Source organism: Hemitrygon akajei, chromosome 6 (genome assembly GCF_048418815.1).
Source record: "Hemitrygon akajei chromosome 6, sHemAka1.3, whole genome shotgun sequence".
NCBI lineage: Eukaryota > Metazoa > Chordata > Chondrichthyes > Myliobatiformes > Dasyatidae > Hemitrygon > Hemitrygon akajei.
Window position 1 is genome coordinate 67,046,533 of NC_133129.1, and position 17,853 is coordinate 67,064,385.

The following is a 17,853-nucleotide window of genomic DNA, read 5'->3' on the forward strand; positions in this document are numbered from 1 at the left end:
AGTGATGAAATGCTTTGAGGGGTTGGTCATGGCTAAAATCAACTCCTGCCTCATCAAGGACCTGGACCCACTGCAATTTGCCTGTCACCACAATAGGTCTACGGTAGATGCCATCTCAATGGCTCTTCACACGGCCATAGATCACCTAGACAATACAAACACCCATGTCAAGATGCTGTTTGATGTCTATAGTTCAGTGCTTAACACCGTCATTCCTACAGACTTAATTGATAAGCTACAGAACCTGGATCTCTGTACTTACCACCACAAGTGGATCATCAACTTCCTAACGGAAGACCACAATCTGTGCAGATCAGTAGTATTATCACCCCCTCGCTGATGAGGTAAATTGTTGCACCTCGTGGATGTATGCTTAGCCTACTTCTCTACTCTCTCTAGATCCATATTTGTGTGGCTAGGTTTAGCTCAAATGCCATCTAAAAGTTTGCAGATGATACAATCATTGTCGGTAGAGTCTCAGACAGAGACAAGAGGGCGTACGGGAGCAAGATATACCATCTAGTGGAGTGGTGTCGCAGCAATAACCTTGCACTCAACATCAGTAAGACCAAAGAGCTGATTGTGGACTTCAGGAAAGGTAGGATGAGGAAACACGAACCAATCCACATAGAGGGATCAGAAGTGAAGAGAGTGAACAGTTTCAAGTTCCTAGGTGTTAATATCTCTGAGGACCTAATCTGGTCCCAACATATCGATGCAGCTATAAAGAAGGCAAGACAGTGGCTATATTTCATTAGGAGTTTGAGGAGATTTGGTTTGTCATCTAAAATGCTTGATATACCATGGAGAGCATTCTAACTGGCTGCATCACTGTCTGGTATGGGGGGGGGGGGGGCGGGGGCTACTGCACAGGATTAAAAGAAGCTTCAGAAAGTCGTAAAATTAGCCAGCACTATCTTGGGTATTAGCCTCCGTAGTATCCAAGACATCTTCGAGGAGCAGTGCCTTAGAATGGTAGAGTCCATTATTAAGGACATGTGTTCTACACATTGTTATCATCAGGAAGGAGGTACAGAAGCCTGAAGGCACACACTCAATTCAGGAACAGTTTCTTCCCCTGTCATCCGATTCCTGAATGGACATTGAACCCATGAGCGCTACCTCACTTTAAAAAAAATCTGTTTTTGCACTATTTTTAATCTAACTCTTTAATATATATGTATATACTTACCGTAAATGACATATTTTTTCTACATTATCATGTATTGCATTGCACTGCTGCCATTAAGTTAACAAATTTCACGATGTATGCCAGTGATATTAAACCTGATTCTGAAATACCATTCTATACTAATCCTGTTTCCATCATTTGACCCAAAGCTTTCTACAGTATTGCAAATGAAGTGTTCATCTCGAAACTTTTTGAATGCCATGAGAGGTTCTGACTGCAGCAACCCATCAGACAGTGAGTTCCAGATTCCAATGCCGACTGTCTGAAGAATTTCCTCCTCAGCTCCCCTTTACCTATTTTCCTTTCATCCCTCGAATTTGTATACCTCAGGCACCCCGCCAATTACCACCCAAGCCTCCTGTTCCTCAAGGGAAATCAGCACAGCTGAACTGAGCTCTCCTCATAACTCAGAACAATCTGTCCTAGGCAACATCCTGAGGAATCTCCTCTGGATCCTCTCCACTGCAATCACATTGTTCCTAAACCGTGGCAACTGGAACTACACACATTTGCCGTGCAGAGGCTTAACCAATGTTTATAAGGATGTGTGGACAGAGTTTTATGTGCCTGCATGTGTATATTAGAGAGAGTTTAGTGTATGTAAACTGGTAACTGCATTATGATGGAGGCAACTTGTAAGAAACTAACTGGTTCTTAAGCTCCCTGGAATATCATGCATCATAAGGTATACGTTGAAAGTTTGCATTAAGTTAGTCCTTTTACTTTTGGAGCATTATAATGACATGCTGTTTCAATGCAGATGCAGTTCTATTCTTATATTTAGTCCATTGACACTTAATGCCTTCAAATAGCGGGATTTGCAGGGTATTTATAGTTATATTATATTACACCTTAAAGCCAGTTCTTAACCAGAAGCTCATGAAGTGTCTCAGTCTGAAATATCAACTGTTTTTTCATTTCCTTAGGTGCTGCCTGACTTGCTAAGTTCATCCAGCATTTTCTGTGTGCGTCATGATAATAGATTTTAAATGGCATTCTAAGGGAGAGAAACTGAACAGTTCAGAGGGATTACTCAGTTTAAAACTGATGCAGATTTAACCTAATGAGAACTGTGTGGCAAGTGTGAACAATATACAGTGTGCTCTGCCAGGAAATTAAGTGTGAGCACATTTGTTGTGGAATAAAAAACAATATGTTTTCAGCTAAGCTTTGAAACCTGCCAGTGTGATATCATAGGACGTACCTACTATATTGAATGGTGGTGGAGAGTCAGAAGACTGTTCTGAAGTGGGGAAATCAGTTTCAAAGAGGTGATTCTGCTTGTCGTGTTCCCAGCGTTTCTGCTGCAAATGTTGTAACCAGTACATCATGACTTCTTTATTTTTTGCCTGTAAAACAAGTTGTTTTTAAAAATACATTTTCATATATAGTTGCAGATTCCTTTCAGCTCTATAACCATTGGCTTTACAGCTATTCACTTGGATTATAAATAAAAAGGCAGAAAAACACAAAATCTTACATCCATAAAGCATCTTTAAAATAGCAGAACATTTAAGATGCCCCATAAAGAGATAATTGGACACGGTCTGAGACTGAGCTCCACAAGGTGTTAGAAGACCAGTAGTTAAGTGAAAGAGGGTTTTACAGAAAAAAAATTCCAGAGTTTACAACAGAGGTAGCTAGTCACATGATACCAATATTGAACTAACGAAAAATAGAAATGTTCACAAGTATTGGAGCAGCATGGAGACCATGGAAGCTTAAAGAACTGATGGAGCATTCGGAGATGGGAATTACTTAAACACTTGGGCAATTATAAAATTGAGGCATTTCCAGGCAGGGAGTCAACAAGCACAAAGCGAAGGGAACTTGGTTAAAAATTGCATCATAGTGGCATAAATATATTACTCACCTGACAACGTCTCTGTACCTAAAGTATTCCTTTACCACTTCAAGTTCTTAAACAAATCTCTTGACTCAATACGTCACACTATAATGCAACTGTGAATTTTAGAAACTTTTCTGGATTAGCAAGACAGTTACCAAGATGCCTTCACAGCCTCCACACCTCATGAAAGTACTTGTTATGTTGGTAAACTAATACTTGTCCAACATTGGGTTAAATAACTTAAAACAGCTAAACAACAAGTCCCAAGTGTCCATAGCCACATTGTGAGAAACATCAAGGACCTACTGAAGGAACTCCTAAACGGATAAGTTCACCTCGGAGCCAGGTCAGATTTGGTGTACCGTCTGGCTTGATCATTTTTGGCAAATTTGTATGGTTCTTCTTTGATTTTCGAACTATTCTTAATCACTTTTATTAGCCACTGTTGGGTTGCTTTTCTTCTTGGATCTGGAAAGAATGGATAATTGTTTTGATTCCTAACTTAAATATTAACTGGTGTTTACCCACTGTTGTGCCTTTCAATGAAACTCCTCAGTCTATTATGACAACTCATTCCTCAACCCTGGCAGTTTTCTGTGCTTAAATTAGGAGTCTCATTTCAGATACTTCACCTTCCATCATAATGAACAATTCTTTCACGTTATAGTGACTGTTCCCAAGCATCAATAAAGGGAAACTATTTTCAAAGACAAAGTTGATAACCAGATAATATTGTTTAAGATGATGGGCAAAAAAACAGCAACAGCAAGGAAAACAATTTTATGCAATAAGTGGAATCCAGAGCCTCCAAGAGTGGAAACAAATTTAATTGCAGTATTCAAAAGAGAATTGAATAAGTACTTAAAAGAGAAAACTTGCAGAGATTTGGTAAAAGGAGTCATGTGGTGGGACTATCTGAACCTTTGCTCAAGACAAAGCAGACTCAAGCAGCTGAGTAGAAATCTTTTCATGCACAATAATTTTATAAAATTTCACTGCCATAGTCACAAAACACCATAGCTATGAGTAGGTTGAAATTGAAGTATGCTAAGGAGGGCTCCACATTTCCACCATCTAAGTGATATTACCCACCACTGTCAAAATCAGTGAACTGCTAAAAGTACTCAAAAAACTTGATGTTAATATAAGTCAAAATACCAAATTGATTAGCGACCTTGAACATTCATTCAGATGACTATAAGTGTATTATGCAACATCTGTAAAATGGACTACAGTAACTTACTAAGGCAACTTTGACAAGTTACTTCCAAGTTAGCCTTAATTGCAATACCCACACTTGAAGAATGAGGAAAGACAATTTTTTTTCGATCAACTTAAATTTTCATACCGAGTGACTTTAGAGGAAGAAAATTCTGCTGCCAATGTATGAAAATTGCTTGCTCATTTCATTCTTAATTATCATAGCTCTACTTGTAACTTAATGATTCCTTATTTTTCAATCTCTTGTCAGATCAGTATTCACTTCATTATGCTTCAACTTCATAAAGTTTCAAATCCCTCCTTGTCCAGCTCTAATTTCTTCCCTTAGTACGAGCAAGTATCTGAAATGGTACAACTTTGGCCACAATTGACACCAAATTTAAATGTTCCATCACTCATGACTGTGTCTTTGGCTCTAAACATCATCAATTTGGGAATTCCCTCTCAAAACCTCTCTATTTTTTTCCTCTTTAAAATGCTCTTTAATAACTTCCCACTTTGTTCATGCATCTCAAGATCTCACATGGCATGATGTCAAGCTCTGTGATTGATATACATCCCAAAGAGGAAGACATATTCTAAAGGAAAGATGACACAACCGTGGCTAACAAGAGAAGTCAAAGCCACAATAAAAGCCAAAGAGAGGGCATATAATAGAGCAAAGATTAGTAGAAAGTTAGAAGGTTGGAAAGCTCTTAAAAACCAACAGAAGGCAACTAAAAAGTCATTAAGAAGGCAAAGATGGAATATGAAACTAAGCTAGCCAATAATATTAAAGAGGATACCAAAAGCTTCTTCAGTTACATAAACTGTAAAAGAGAGGCAAGAGTGCATATCAGACTGCTGCAAAACAATGCTGGAGTTGTGGTACTGGGGGACAATGAAATAGCGGATGAACTGAATAAGTATTTTGCATCAGTCTTCATGGTGGAAGACACTAGCAGTATGGTGGAAGTTTCAGATGTCAGGGGTCATGAATTGTGTGAAGTTACCATTACCAGAAAGAACATTCTTGAGAAACTAAAAAGTCTGAAAGTGAATAGGTCACCTGGACCTGATGGTGTACACCCCAGAGTTCTGAAAGAGGTGGCTGAAGAGATTGTGGAGGCATTAATAGTGACCTTTCAGGAATCACTAGATTATGGAATGGTCCCAAAAATTGCAAACGTCACTCCACTCTTCAAGAAGGGAGATAGGCAGAAGAAAGGAAATTATAAGCCAGTTAGTCTGACCTCAGTGGTTGGGAAGGTGCTGAAGTCGATTATTAAGCATGAGGTCTCAGGGTACTTGGAGGCACATGATAAAATAGGCTATAATCTGCATGATTTCCTCAAGGGAAAATCTTGCCTGACAAATCTGTTGGAATTCCTTGAAGAAATAACAAGCAGGATAACAAAAGAGAACCAGTTGATGCTCTGTACTTGGATTTTTAGAAGGCTTTTGACCATGTGCCACACATGAGTCTGCTTAACAAGCTATGAACCCATGGCATTACAGGAAAGATTCTAGCATGGTTAAAGCAGTGGCTGATTGTCAGGAGGCAAAGAGTGAGAATAAAGGGAGCCTTTTCTCGCTGGATGCTGGTGTCTAATGGTGTTCCACAAGGGTCTGTGTTGGACTGATTCCTTTTACATTATATGTCAATGATTTGGATGATGGAATTGATGGTTTTGTTGCAAAGTTTGCAGATGATATGAAGATTGGTGGAGGGGAAGATAGTCTTGATGAAGTAGAGAAGCTACAGAAGGACAAACAGATTAGGAGAATAGGCAACAAAATGGCATGTGGAATACGGTGTTGGGAAGTGTATGGTCATGCACTTTGGTAGAAGAAATGAAAGGGTTGGCTATTTTCAAAATGGAGAGAAAATACAAAAAATATGAGGTGCAGTGGGACTTGGGAGTCCTTGTGCAGGATTCCCTAAAGGTTAATTTGCTGGTTGAGTCTGTGGTGAGGAAGACAAATGCAATGTTGGCATTCATTTCAAGAAGTCTAGAATATAAAAGCAAGAATGTAATGCCAAGACTTTATAACGCATTGATGAAGCATCACTTAGAGTACTATGACCAATTTTGGGGCCCTTACCTTAGAAAGGATGTGTTGAAACTGGAGAGGGTTCAAAGGAGGTTCGCGAAAATGATTCCAGGATTGAATGGCTTGTCATATGAAGAGCATTTGATGGCTCTGAGCCTGTATTCACTAGAATTCAGAAGAATGAGTGGTGAACTCATTGAAACCTATTGAATAGTGACAGACCTTGATAGAGTGGTTGTGGAGAGGATGTTTCCTATGGTGGGAGAGTCTAAGACCAGAGGACACAGCTTCAGGATAGAGGGCCGTCCTTTCAGAATGGAAATGAGGAGGAATTTCTTTAGCCAAAGAGTGGTGAATCTGTGTGATTTGTTGCCACAGGCAGCTATGGAGGACAAGTCTTTATGTATTCTTAAGGAAAAGATTGATAGATTCCTGATTGGTCAGGGCAGAAGGGATACGGGAAGAAGGCAGGAGATTGAGGCTGAGGCTGAGAGGAAAATTGGATCAGCCATGATGAAATCGCAGAGCAGACTCGATGGTCCAAATGGCCTAATTCTGCTCCTATATCTTTCGGTCTCATCTTCTATTAAATGTGTCTTGGCTTTTGGTTTGAAATATTTTCTGGGGAAACAAATTCCAACTGCAATTAGGTTTCCCACTGGAATAAATGATATCTATCTTGTACTTATTATCCCAGGTTTTAGATTCTTCCATTGGAGGAAATGTTTCCTGCATTTATACATGGTTCAGCCCACCCATCATTTCGGATCTCTATCCTCTAACAGCTGTCCTATAAAGATTAAATAGAAGAGGCCTGCTCTTTCTTGTATTCCTTTGTTTTAGTCTCGACATGGCACTTACCATTGTAAACTTATGAGTATGAGTTTACCGTGGAAAGTGCTATCTCAACTTAACATTTAACCTGGTGGATACAAATTCCTGAAAGCATCCCCTCTCCATTCCCTTCAACCCATTAATATTTCATCCGGTCCTGTCATATCCCACCTATAATGTGGAGACCAGAAGAATCCATACTATTCTGCGCACACCCCAAACAGCATTACTAATGCATTACAGAAACTTGAGTTCTATACCTGTTGTATATTTAATATTTTCATGATATTTGAGTAATATTGTGAATGTAGTGTTTGATTAAGCATTCCTTGTTGGTTACATAATGCATTGCAGGTTATCTGTATAAGTATGTAAATGGCATATGTCATCATGCCACCACGTAATAAGCACACAACTTGCTGAAAAAGTAAAACTCACATTCATGACTCTCATTTTCCTTTCATGTTTATGTTCTCATTTTATGTTTCGGAGTTGGAAAACAGAAGTGGTGAGGAGGGTGTTTTAAACGAATCCAGGACAATCACCTACTTGTTGAAGTGCAATGAGACATTTGAGATTCAAAAAAAAGCAACACAACAGGTGTCTCTTCAGACAGAAGTGAGAGAACGCGGTCAAATAAAAATAAGATGGGATCATAATGGGACCCAGTGAGTACTAATTATGAATAATAATCATAATTTAAAAAAAACAGAAATGGCTGGCTACATCAGAGAGATTGACATGTTTGATCACACAACAGATAAATGGATTTTGCATATTGAACGGATGAGCAGTATTTTAATGCAAATGAGAATCAAGTACTGTACCAATTTTGTTGAGTGCAGTGGATTTAAAGACACAGAGTTTGTCTGGAAGTTTGACTGCTCAAACTAAACCACCCAAAATGAGCTTTGCTGATATTGTGAAAGTAATCCAGGATCCTTTAGAACCAAAATCAATGTTGATTGCAGAATTTAGGTTTCATAGTGGAATCAAAAAGAATGGGAGTCCATTTCAGCATTTGTGGTTGAATTGAAGCACAACTTACATTTAAAAGAACATTTGAAATAGCTGAATCAATGAAAACAGCAGCAAGAGAAATAAAAGAATTGTAGTCAGGAATTAAAGTGAACACCCTATAGCCTTTGCATTACATTCCCTTACTGATACAAAGAAACATTATGCAGATTGACAGAGAGGCATTGAGTCAGGTTTGGTGAGTAAAACAATTGTATGGGGGATCATCAACCAGTGGTGTCCATTTTTAATACAGAGGATGGTGCTCCATTCACAGCAATGGAAAGATGGCTCTGTTTCTTGGAGAACACCATTTCCACGTGGAATTCAAGAGGATGACTAACTATGGAAATGCTGATGGATTGTTCCATTTATCCTTTGAAAAGGAAATACCTGAAAAATTTACAAAAGAGGACACCCCTCTTGATGTATTCTCCATAACATAAATTGCAAGTCTCCCTATTATGGCAGAGATGATCTAAACCAGGGAGTCCCAACCTTTATTATGCATTGGACCAATACCATTAAATAAGGGGCCCATGGATCCCAGGTCTGAGAACTTTTGATCTAAAGGGAAACTAGAAAAGACCCCACACTGTCTCAGGTCTACATGACCACCAAAATGGCTGGAGTGTGCAGTAGAAACTCCAGTTCCACCATCTTTACCATAACTGGGATCAACTTGCTCTTGACAGAGGTTGCCTTATGTGGGGATTGAGAATTGTTCTACCATCCATGCTGAGTGGTCAAGGAGCTATATGCCAATCATCTAGGCATGATCAAAATGAAAGCATTGGCTTGGAATTTTACCTGGTGGCCTGGGGTAGATCAACAGATCAAGCAGCTTGCTGTGCGCTGTTTGGGATGCCAACAAATCCAGAAGATGCCAAGAGCAGCACCTCTTCAGCCTTGGGAAAGAACCTACATTGCCCCAGCAGAGGATTCATGTTGACTTTGTCCAACCATTCATGGGCTTAAATTTCTTGGTATTAGTGGATGTTGCTACTAAGGGGCCAGAGGTGTTCTCAATAGCCTCCTTGTACACTGTTGTTGTGTTGAGAAACTTCTTCCCAAGGACTGGTGTTCTAGAACACTCAGTCATTGACAATGGCACATAGTTTGTTGTGGTACAGTTCCAGTCATTCCTGAAAATGAATGGAGTAAGACAAACAACATCTGCACCGTACCACCCAACTACAAATAGCTTGGGAGGAAAGGTTTGTCCAGAGTCTAAAGAACACACTGCGAGCAACATCTGCAGAACACACTACACTAACACTGAATCAGAATCTCACCAATGAACATAATGGAATTGAATCAAATTTATATCACAATACAGCACACTTCACAACCAATAACTCACCAGCTATGCAGTTCCTGGGTCATCCCTTGCATTCACTCTTGAGTCTCCTCAAACCCAATCTCAGGAGTATGCAAGGCAAACAGCTGAGGCATATTGAAGGCTCTTCAAACAAGGAGATTTGATGTTTCACTCTTGGCGAGGGACTACGGAGGTGATCAAAAGTGGATACTCGGAAAGATTGACAGAGCTGGACCCCTCTCCTACACACTCCTGATATGATCTGGAGACGACGCATTGATCGTTTGAGAAGAGCAGAGTCAATTGTCAGAGAAGAATGGTGGCCAGAGCTCACAGAGCCACTTCCTGCAGTCCCAGAGTCAACTCCTACAATCACCACAGAGGAGGCCCCAGAACCTAACATTGTTTCACATACTCAAGTCTCACCTGCCAAGCAGAGTGAGCCTCCTTGTCAGGAAAGACATTATCCCACAAGAGTAAAAAAGCCTCTACGGCAATTAAATACTTAGGCATAACTGGGACAATTTAAGATTTACCATGCTGTGGACCTCTGTATCTAGTAGCAGTATTGCATAGTATACTGTGTATATAGTTGAGATATATTCTACATTGAGTAGGAGTTCATATCTAAGCAGGCAGAAGTGTAGTGTATTTAATATTCCAGTTATATTTGAGCAATAATTGTAAATATATTCTTTGATTAAGCCTACTTTGTTGTTTACATAATGCATTGCAGATTATATGTAAAAGTACGTAAATGGCAAACATCATCATGCCACCACGTGATATGCATGTGTCTCGCTAAACTAAAAACCACAGTAAAATTTGCATTCCTGTCTCTCATTTCCTTTCAATTAGTTTTTGTTTTGGAATTACAAAACATAACAATACCCACAGATATAAATTCCAATGCTGCCAGTTTCAATGGCTTTTTTTAAACCTCTGACACCGCTTTTAATAATTCTGAACCTCTCGGACCCAACCTCAGATTTAAGATTTCTGCTTTTTTTTTAAAAACTGAAATTCATCATCAATGTTAACATTTTTGCTGCTGACAAGATATGACTACTTATTGTTTATTAGCTTTCAAATTTATTTGATAAAACTTATGAACAGCTCCATCAAATGCCTTCTGCACACCCCTAAGGACAATATCTATTGGCATCATCCTGATGACCTCCAGTTATCAATTAGAGACACAATTTGTTCTTTCAGAAGTCTGATGATTTCCTGACTACTTTGTCAAAGCACTCAACTGATCCTATCTTCATTGCCACATGCACCGAAACACTGTTGCCATGTTATTATCTTCTACATGTAGCAGACATTCCTGATGAGTACATCCTGACACATCCATGAGTTTACATTGGAATGTGCCTCCTCAACTTAAAATGAGACTGAAAAAAGAAATGAAGAAAGAGCAGGCCTCTCAGGGCTATTTTCCAGCACTATCCTCATATCCACCTCTCAAAGTCTAACCCTACATCCTAGTCGTGAGAGGTGGAAACGGGTAAGTCTGGCCAACAGGGCTACATAGGCTAATCCCCTGTACGGTGGGTACAATAGATTATAGAAACATTGATGAGCTCCATCCATACCATCAATTTGGATGATGGAGACTGGAGGTTATCAATGGCCTATGCTCCACCGGGAGCTAAGGGCCCAAGAAGAAGAAAATCCTTATATCCCTCGATTCTCTTAATCAAGAAGGAATCCATCAGTCTTACAACATAATGACTCAGTATTCACAAAATTCGTCACCTACTGAGTGAAAAGATTTCTCATCTCAGTCCTAAATGGTCTATCTTTGAATCTGAACCATATTCGCTGGTTTTAGACTCCTCATTCAGGGGAAGTATCCTCCGGGCAGCTAAACTGTTGAGCCCATTAAGAATTAAGTTTCAAGGAGATCTCTTATTCTTCTAAGTTCATTAATGTCAGTTACTTGAATTGTTTTTCCCAATCATACTTGTATTATTTAGACATTCAGTTTAAAGTCCACAAAATCTTTGTCATTTTTAACTTCAAATGCAGCTGTTTCAATATCATTTACAAAACAAAAATCTGTTAAAACATTTGGATATTTTGCATCTGGATCCAGCAAATAAGAGTAGCAGAAAGAGGTGAAAAAGATAAGGGGTGGACACAAGTGACATAATGCCATGTAATGCCATTGTGGCCCAAAGTTGGGGGAGCAGGAATAACTAGTTAATTCTTTCATAAGCTGGCAGACATGACAGGTCAAATGGCCTTTTTCTGTGGTTTGCAATTTTTAAAATACGAGTGAATATCTACTAGTACGTTGTCTACTTGCATCACATTGAAAATAGCAGAAAGTTCTGTGTATAGTTGCACACGCATTCTGATAACTCCACACTATTGTTTTTCCACCAAAGGCTGGAGATACCTAAAAGTAATTTTTCTTTTCCAATGTCAGTATGTGGGATGCATTATCTCAAAGGACAATAGAGGCAGCAAAAAAAAAAGCAAACTGCAGGAGCTCATAAGTCAAGCAGCATCTGTCAAAGCATAGTCAACATTATGGGTCGAGGCCCTGAATCATGTGAGGATGTAAACGGGAGATAGACAGTATAAGGAGGCAAGGGGAAGGCTGATACAGTGTGCAGGTGACAGGCAGCAGGAATGAGGTAAGATACTGGGTAAGAGGCCACATCAAGAGTACCAAATGCAACAGACAAGGTTGGAGGAGTTGCAAAGGAATCTCTGCTTCACCTGGAAGGCTCTTTATATCCATGGAAAGAGAAATTTGATGGTACATTCCAAGATAGAACAGGATCAACCACTTGAAAATAGAGAAAGTTGTAGGAATAAGAGGAAAACGCCAAAAGAGTGGGATCAATTGAATTAATCTTCAAAAAGGCAAGCACAGATTCAATAGTCTTAATGATCTCTTTCTATTCTGTCAAATTTTATGTCATAAATACCACAAAAGGAAGAGTGTTTTTTCCTCCAAATTACCATTTCATTTGACTTAAGCAGCTTTGAAGTACGAAGCTAGGAAACTGTGCCAGAAGATTTGCTGCAACCTATTGACAGCAGCTGTGTGTCCTGGAATGACAGCAGGGTGCTAAATAGCACTCTTGTTTACTACTGCTGAGTTCATTTTTATAAGGTTAAATGTGAAAGATGCAGCACACAAGACTTGTATAGGATTGCAAAGCAGCAGAATGCACAGCTGGGGTTGGTTCCTGAAGCAAAGAAAAAAAATCAGTATTTACTGATGTTTTAAAAGGCCTCTATTGTTTAAGTTCAAGCTTATTGTCGTCTCAGCAACATGCAGTACAGCCAAATGAAACAATGTTAAAGACATATGGTCCAAGTTTCCGAGGGTATAGATGTGTAGGCTCCACGAATGTTGGTATAAACCAGGTCTAATATATTGTTTCCCCGATTGAAAAGTTGACATACTGGTAGAATTTTGGCAGGCAGGACTGTTCTTAAGTTGGTGTGATTGAAGTCACCAGCAACAATGAAGACACAATTGGGGTGAGTGGGTTTGAGGTTGCAGAATGCACCACAGAGCTCCTGCAGCACTACCAATTGGTGGGGGCGGGGGGCGGGGATGCAAACAGCAATAATCAAAATGGCAGTGAACTCCTTTGGTTAGTAGAAGGGCCTGCACTTCACCATTAAAACTCTATCTGCAGTAAGCAGTAGGCCATTACTTTCAAGGTGTTCACACACCAGACACAGACTCCTCCATGACTTTACCGAAGGTTGCAGCATTTCTGTCTGCCTGAAAGGAGATTAAACCTTCTGGATTGACGGTCGAGTCTGGAATGGTGTCATGAAGCCATGTTTCTGTCAGGACAAGTGTGCAACAGTCCCTCGTCTCCCACTGGTTTAGACGCAGACACAGGTAATCCAGTTTACTGTATTTTCCTGCGACCTGACGTTAGTGAGTAGAATCAATGAGAGCACTGGCCTGCAGAGATCTGCATTAAGTCTCACTTTAATACTGGCACACATACCACACTTCTGCATTCGAGTGCACTGTTTGCCATGGCCACTTCCCCAACTAGCTGTAGTACACTGGTGCGGAGACTGAGCCTCCTCCTCACATTAGTCTGTAACTATGCAACTTTGTTATTCCACTCACTAGCAAAGTAGACCTGCATCTTTTAGTGTTCTTAATGACCAGCAGTGTTTTTCAGTCACAAAAAAGATGAAAAGGACAAGAAATATCAGCTTTGGTTGTAGCTACCTTTGCATAGCTCATCAATTAGAAAAGAAAGGGAAGATGTGAGGTCCTTAGTACGATTTTTTTCAGGGAGAACATCTACCCCACTCATTAGATCAGAATCAGGTTTACTATCACTGACGTATGTCGTGATATGACATATCATGTTTTCCAGCAGAAAAACAGAGCAAGACAAAAATCATGTTACAATAGGAAATATATTAAAATAGAGCAAAGAAAAAGAAAAATGGTGAGGCAGTGTTCATGGACCATTCAGAAACCTGTTGGTGGAGGTGAAGAATCTGTTCCTAAAATACCCTCAGGCTACTGCACTCCCTGATAGGAGTAGTGAGAGAAGAGGGCATGTCCTAGATGACGTGGGTTTTTATTGACGGATACTGCTTCCTGAGGCACTGCGTTGTCACAATATCCTCAATGGTAGGCAGGCTAGTGCCATTAAGAAGTTGGCAAGTCTACAACCCTCTTCAGCTCTTTTTGATTCTGAAGCATCCCATAGCAGGTGGTGATACAACCAGTCAGAATGTTCTCCACTATACATCTAGAATTTTGCAAGAGTCTTTGTCAACAGACCAAATCACCACAAATTCCTAATTAGGTATAGCCACTGGCATGCCTTCTTTGTGATTGCATCAATACGTTGAGCCCAGGATAGATCCTCTGAGATGTTTAAGTATGGGAACTTGAAGCTGCTCACCCTTTCCACTGCTGACCCCTGGATGAGGGTTAGTTTATGTTCTCCTGACTTCTCCAACCTTAAGTTCATAATCAATTCCTTGGACTTACTGACATTGAGTACAAAGTTGATGTGAGACTATTCAACCAGCCAAAGTCTCTCCTGTACATCTCATCATTCTGACACAACTGTTGTTGGTGAATTTATAGATGGCACTTGAGCTGTGCCTAGCCTCACAGCCTCACAGTGTGTCAAGAATCCAGCCGCAGAGGGCGGTTCGGTGGCCCAGGGTTTGAAGCTGGTTCACTAGTCGTGAGGGAATAATGGTGTTGAATATTGAGCTGCAATCAATGAACAGCAGTCTGACGTAGGTATTGACACTGTCCAAGTGATCCAAGGCCAAGCTGAGAGCCAGTGACATTACATCTGCTGTAGACCTGTTGTGGCAGTTGGCAAATTGTAGCGGGTTCAGGTCGTTGCTCAGGCAGGAGTTAATTCTAACCAAGCGCTTCATCACATAATATGTGAGTGCTCCAGGGCCACAGTTGATTAGGGAGCTCACCCTGCTCTTCTTGGTCAGTTGTACCACTGATGCCCTTTTGAAGCAGCAGGGAGCCTCCAACTGCAACAGTGAGAGGTTGAAGATGTCTTTAAACACCCCAGGCAGCTGGTTGGTACAGGTTTTCAGTGCTCTGCCAGGTACATCATTGGGTTCACCCTCTTGAAAGATGCTTTGACATTCTCCTCCATGCAGAGATCACAAGATCTGTGCACGTACCCAAAGTGCAAAAGAAAAAGCAGGCTCACACATTGCAGAAAAGTAGTTGTGGTTCAAACACCGGAGAATAAAGTTGCTATTGCTCCTGCAGTAGGTTCTCTCAGGAAACGATGACTAAACCTTGTAAATAGGTCAGTCAGGCTTTACTTTGTACATCAAAGAATCAAAACTGCAATTCCATCAATCATGAACCCACCATACTTATGCTTTAGAAATACTTCCACACACCCTGCAAAAGCAATTACCTGATCAAATAGGAAAGTAAAGAATCGATTTCAATCGCAAATTCCACACCACATTGTCAGATCAGCTGTACTATCCCATTCTGCATTCTGTAGGGAAGGAGTCTATTTACTGCATGGGGTTAATATCTTTGTGCACCCCACCATGCCCAGTCATGTGTTGGCATCCTGAACTACCATGCCATGTCTTACTTTCTGAGGTCACCAGTTCATATTTTCACTATTTGTTACCTCAGATCAGCTCTTCAGATAGGCCAAAGTGGGGCAGAGGGTATCTCCTCATCTGCACCCTACTTATAACACATTTGCTTTACCAAAATTAGTAAGCAGCTCGGCCAAAATTCCCACATAATAGTTTGGCACTGAAGGAAAGGTCAAAAACTGGTATTTTTTTTCCAGAATTTTGGAGTGAAAGCACATCAAACTGCTGAATTTTTACAAGTCCATTTAAAATACATATTTGAATTACTTTAAATCAAACCATGAGTATGGAAACCAAGAAGGACAGCAAAATAAATATTTTACAATACCAATAATACACATTTTTTTTAAAAAAATAGGACTGAGGGGAAGGGGTAGAACCCACTGGAACCTTACTTTTACCCATGAGATGCCAAATGCTAATGAATTTGTTTTGCAATTACATTATTTAAATCTCTATCAAAAGATAACCTTTATTGATAAAATAAAGCAGCTGGTTGAAACTTAGTCTGTGAACAAAACAGAGCATGTAAAAAGGGAAATGAACTTTTTTATATTAAAAATACTTCAAGCGTTGATTTTCATATTGTACAGAATTGATATCACCGTCCAGCAGATAACAAACCTCTATTAAGTTGGCTCTCACCTTCAGAGTATAATCCTTCTCTGGAGTTTTGATTTCAAAGGTTCCTTCCTCAGCTTCCAGACAAAAATTGAAGGCAGCATTTGATAAATCCATGCTGCCTAATGGAGTACTATCATGGGCAGTTCGGAAATAATACAGAAGGCATTTCCTCGGCTCATACACAAACCAACGGGTCTTGCAGCCTTTGAGTGGTCCTTTGCCTCCCAGCTTGTTGAGATATCCACATAACTTTCTGGATTGTGCCTGTCCCTCGTTCAGAGATTTCAAATAGTTTGCCAAGTCCTCCGCCTCATTTGTTTCATCATACACATTATCACTTTCTTTCTCAACAGGCGAGTTTTCTGGTAATGTTAATACCTCCAATTTGCTGGCACTTCCCACTTGTAATTCATCCGCCATCCTGCAATCACAGGTCTACAATGAAAATACTATTCACTCTGCAAACACTGTATATATCTACATACAAAGCACCAGGCAATAGATATCATTGCTAAAGCACTACTTAAAAACATTTCCTTTATACATTTGTATTATGCAGTTTGCCATAGTCTGTTTGCCACCTGAGAGAGATGCTATGAAAATGCCAGTCTCTCTTCTTAAACAGAAGTTCGAGGGTTCAAGTCTCATTCCAGAACATGGGAGCGTTTCGGTACTGAGAGAAAAGGGGACTAGCATTAGAGGTGTTTCAGGGATGAAATGTTAAATTTGTTTCCCATTCTCCCTTACAGGTGGACAAAAAAAAACCCAACGATATAATGCCAAAGGTTAAGGGGGAGTTCTCGCCGCCTTGAGTTGTCCTCGACCAGCATAACGAAGCATTATACGGACACGTCGCTGTGCAAAACATGCCAGGCACTGCAACACTCATTAATTGTAAAGCGCTTTGGGACGATCTGAGTAACATCCCTTTTTTAACATACGCGATTTTTAAAAAATTACAAGATTGATTTAACAGAATACAGATGCATAGCTTAACACATCTGAAAAGCTTCAACATTCCATTCACGCCATTCCATTTGGGTCGGTACATCTCACTCACTTTGACAGATTCCTTATTAGATTAAAGCTTTTTAAACTCATGAACGCCATTAACATTTACTTCCAGTGATCGGCTTTACCTGTATTCGAACTGTACGCTGGCAAAAATCAGTCAGGCATTTAGCAATGTCCTTGTCTCCACGCCCAGAAAAGTCAGTAACAGCCAACCGCCAGGATTGACGTTGATTCCGAGCATACTAGTGAAAGTTTGGCTCGGGGTTTTAGATGTGGTGGAGTATAATGAAGAATTGACTTCCTTAAACAGCTGCTGTCTTTATCTTTTTCCAGCCCCAGAACACCAGAACAGCACCCGCGCACACGCACTGCTGAAGACTTGATTTAGACCGTGGAAAGCAACATTCCAAGTTTGCATCGCATTTCCGCGAAAGAGGCAATTGGCTGATAATGCGGAAATTATTATCAAAGGTTGGACCAATCTGGCCGCAATTACCGCGCAATTTAACTTGTTACATAACGGAGTTGCGAAATTTTGCACATTATCCCTGCAAAAAGAAATATAAACAAGTTCAAACCAAACTTCAGCATATTTATCACAATCACTGGAAAATGCGCAGATGATGGAAA

At 40.1% G+C, this 17,853-nt stretch overlaps 1 protein-coding gene across 2 annotated transcripts in view; it reads right to left on the reverse strand.

Moving 5' to 3' along the window:
* tbc1d2 (TBC1 domain family, member 2) overlaps positions 1–17,635 on the reverse strand; it is a 63,035-nt gene extending 45,400 nt beyond the window's left edge. The window contains exons 1-3 of one of the 2 annotated variants that reach the window (XM_073048554.1): positions 17,349–17,635; positions 16,231–16,630; positions 2,397–2,541 (exon numbers count right to left, since the gene is read on the reverse strand). In XM_073048554.1, coding sequence (XP_072904655.1) covers positions 2,397–2,541; positions 16,231–16,629 — 544 coding nt within the window. In that variant the 5' untranslated portion in view covers position 16,630; positions 17,349–17,635. Of the gene's footprint in view, positions 1–2,396; positions 2,542–16,230; positions 16,631–17,269 lie in introns of both variants that reach the window. The other variant, XM_073048553.1, reaches the window with a different exon arrangement.
* Between the last annotated feature and the right edge of the window lie 218 nt (positions 17,636–17,853).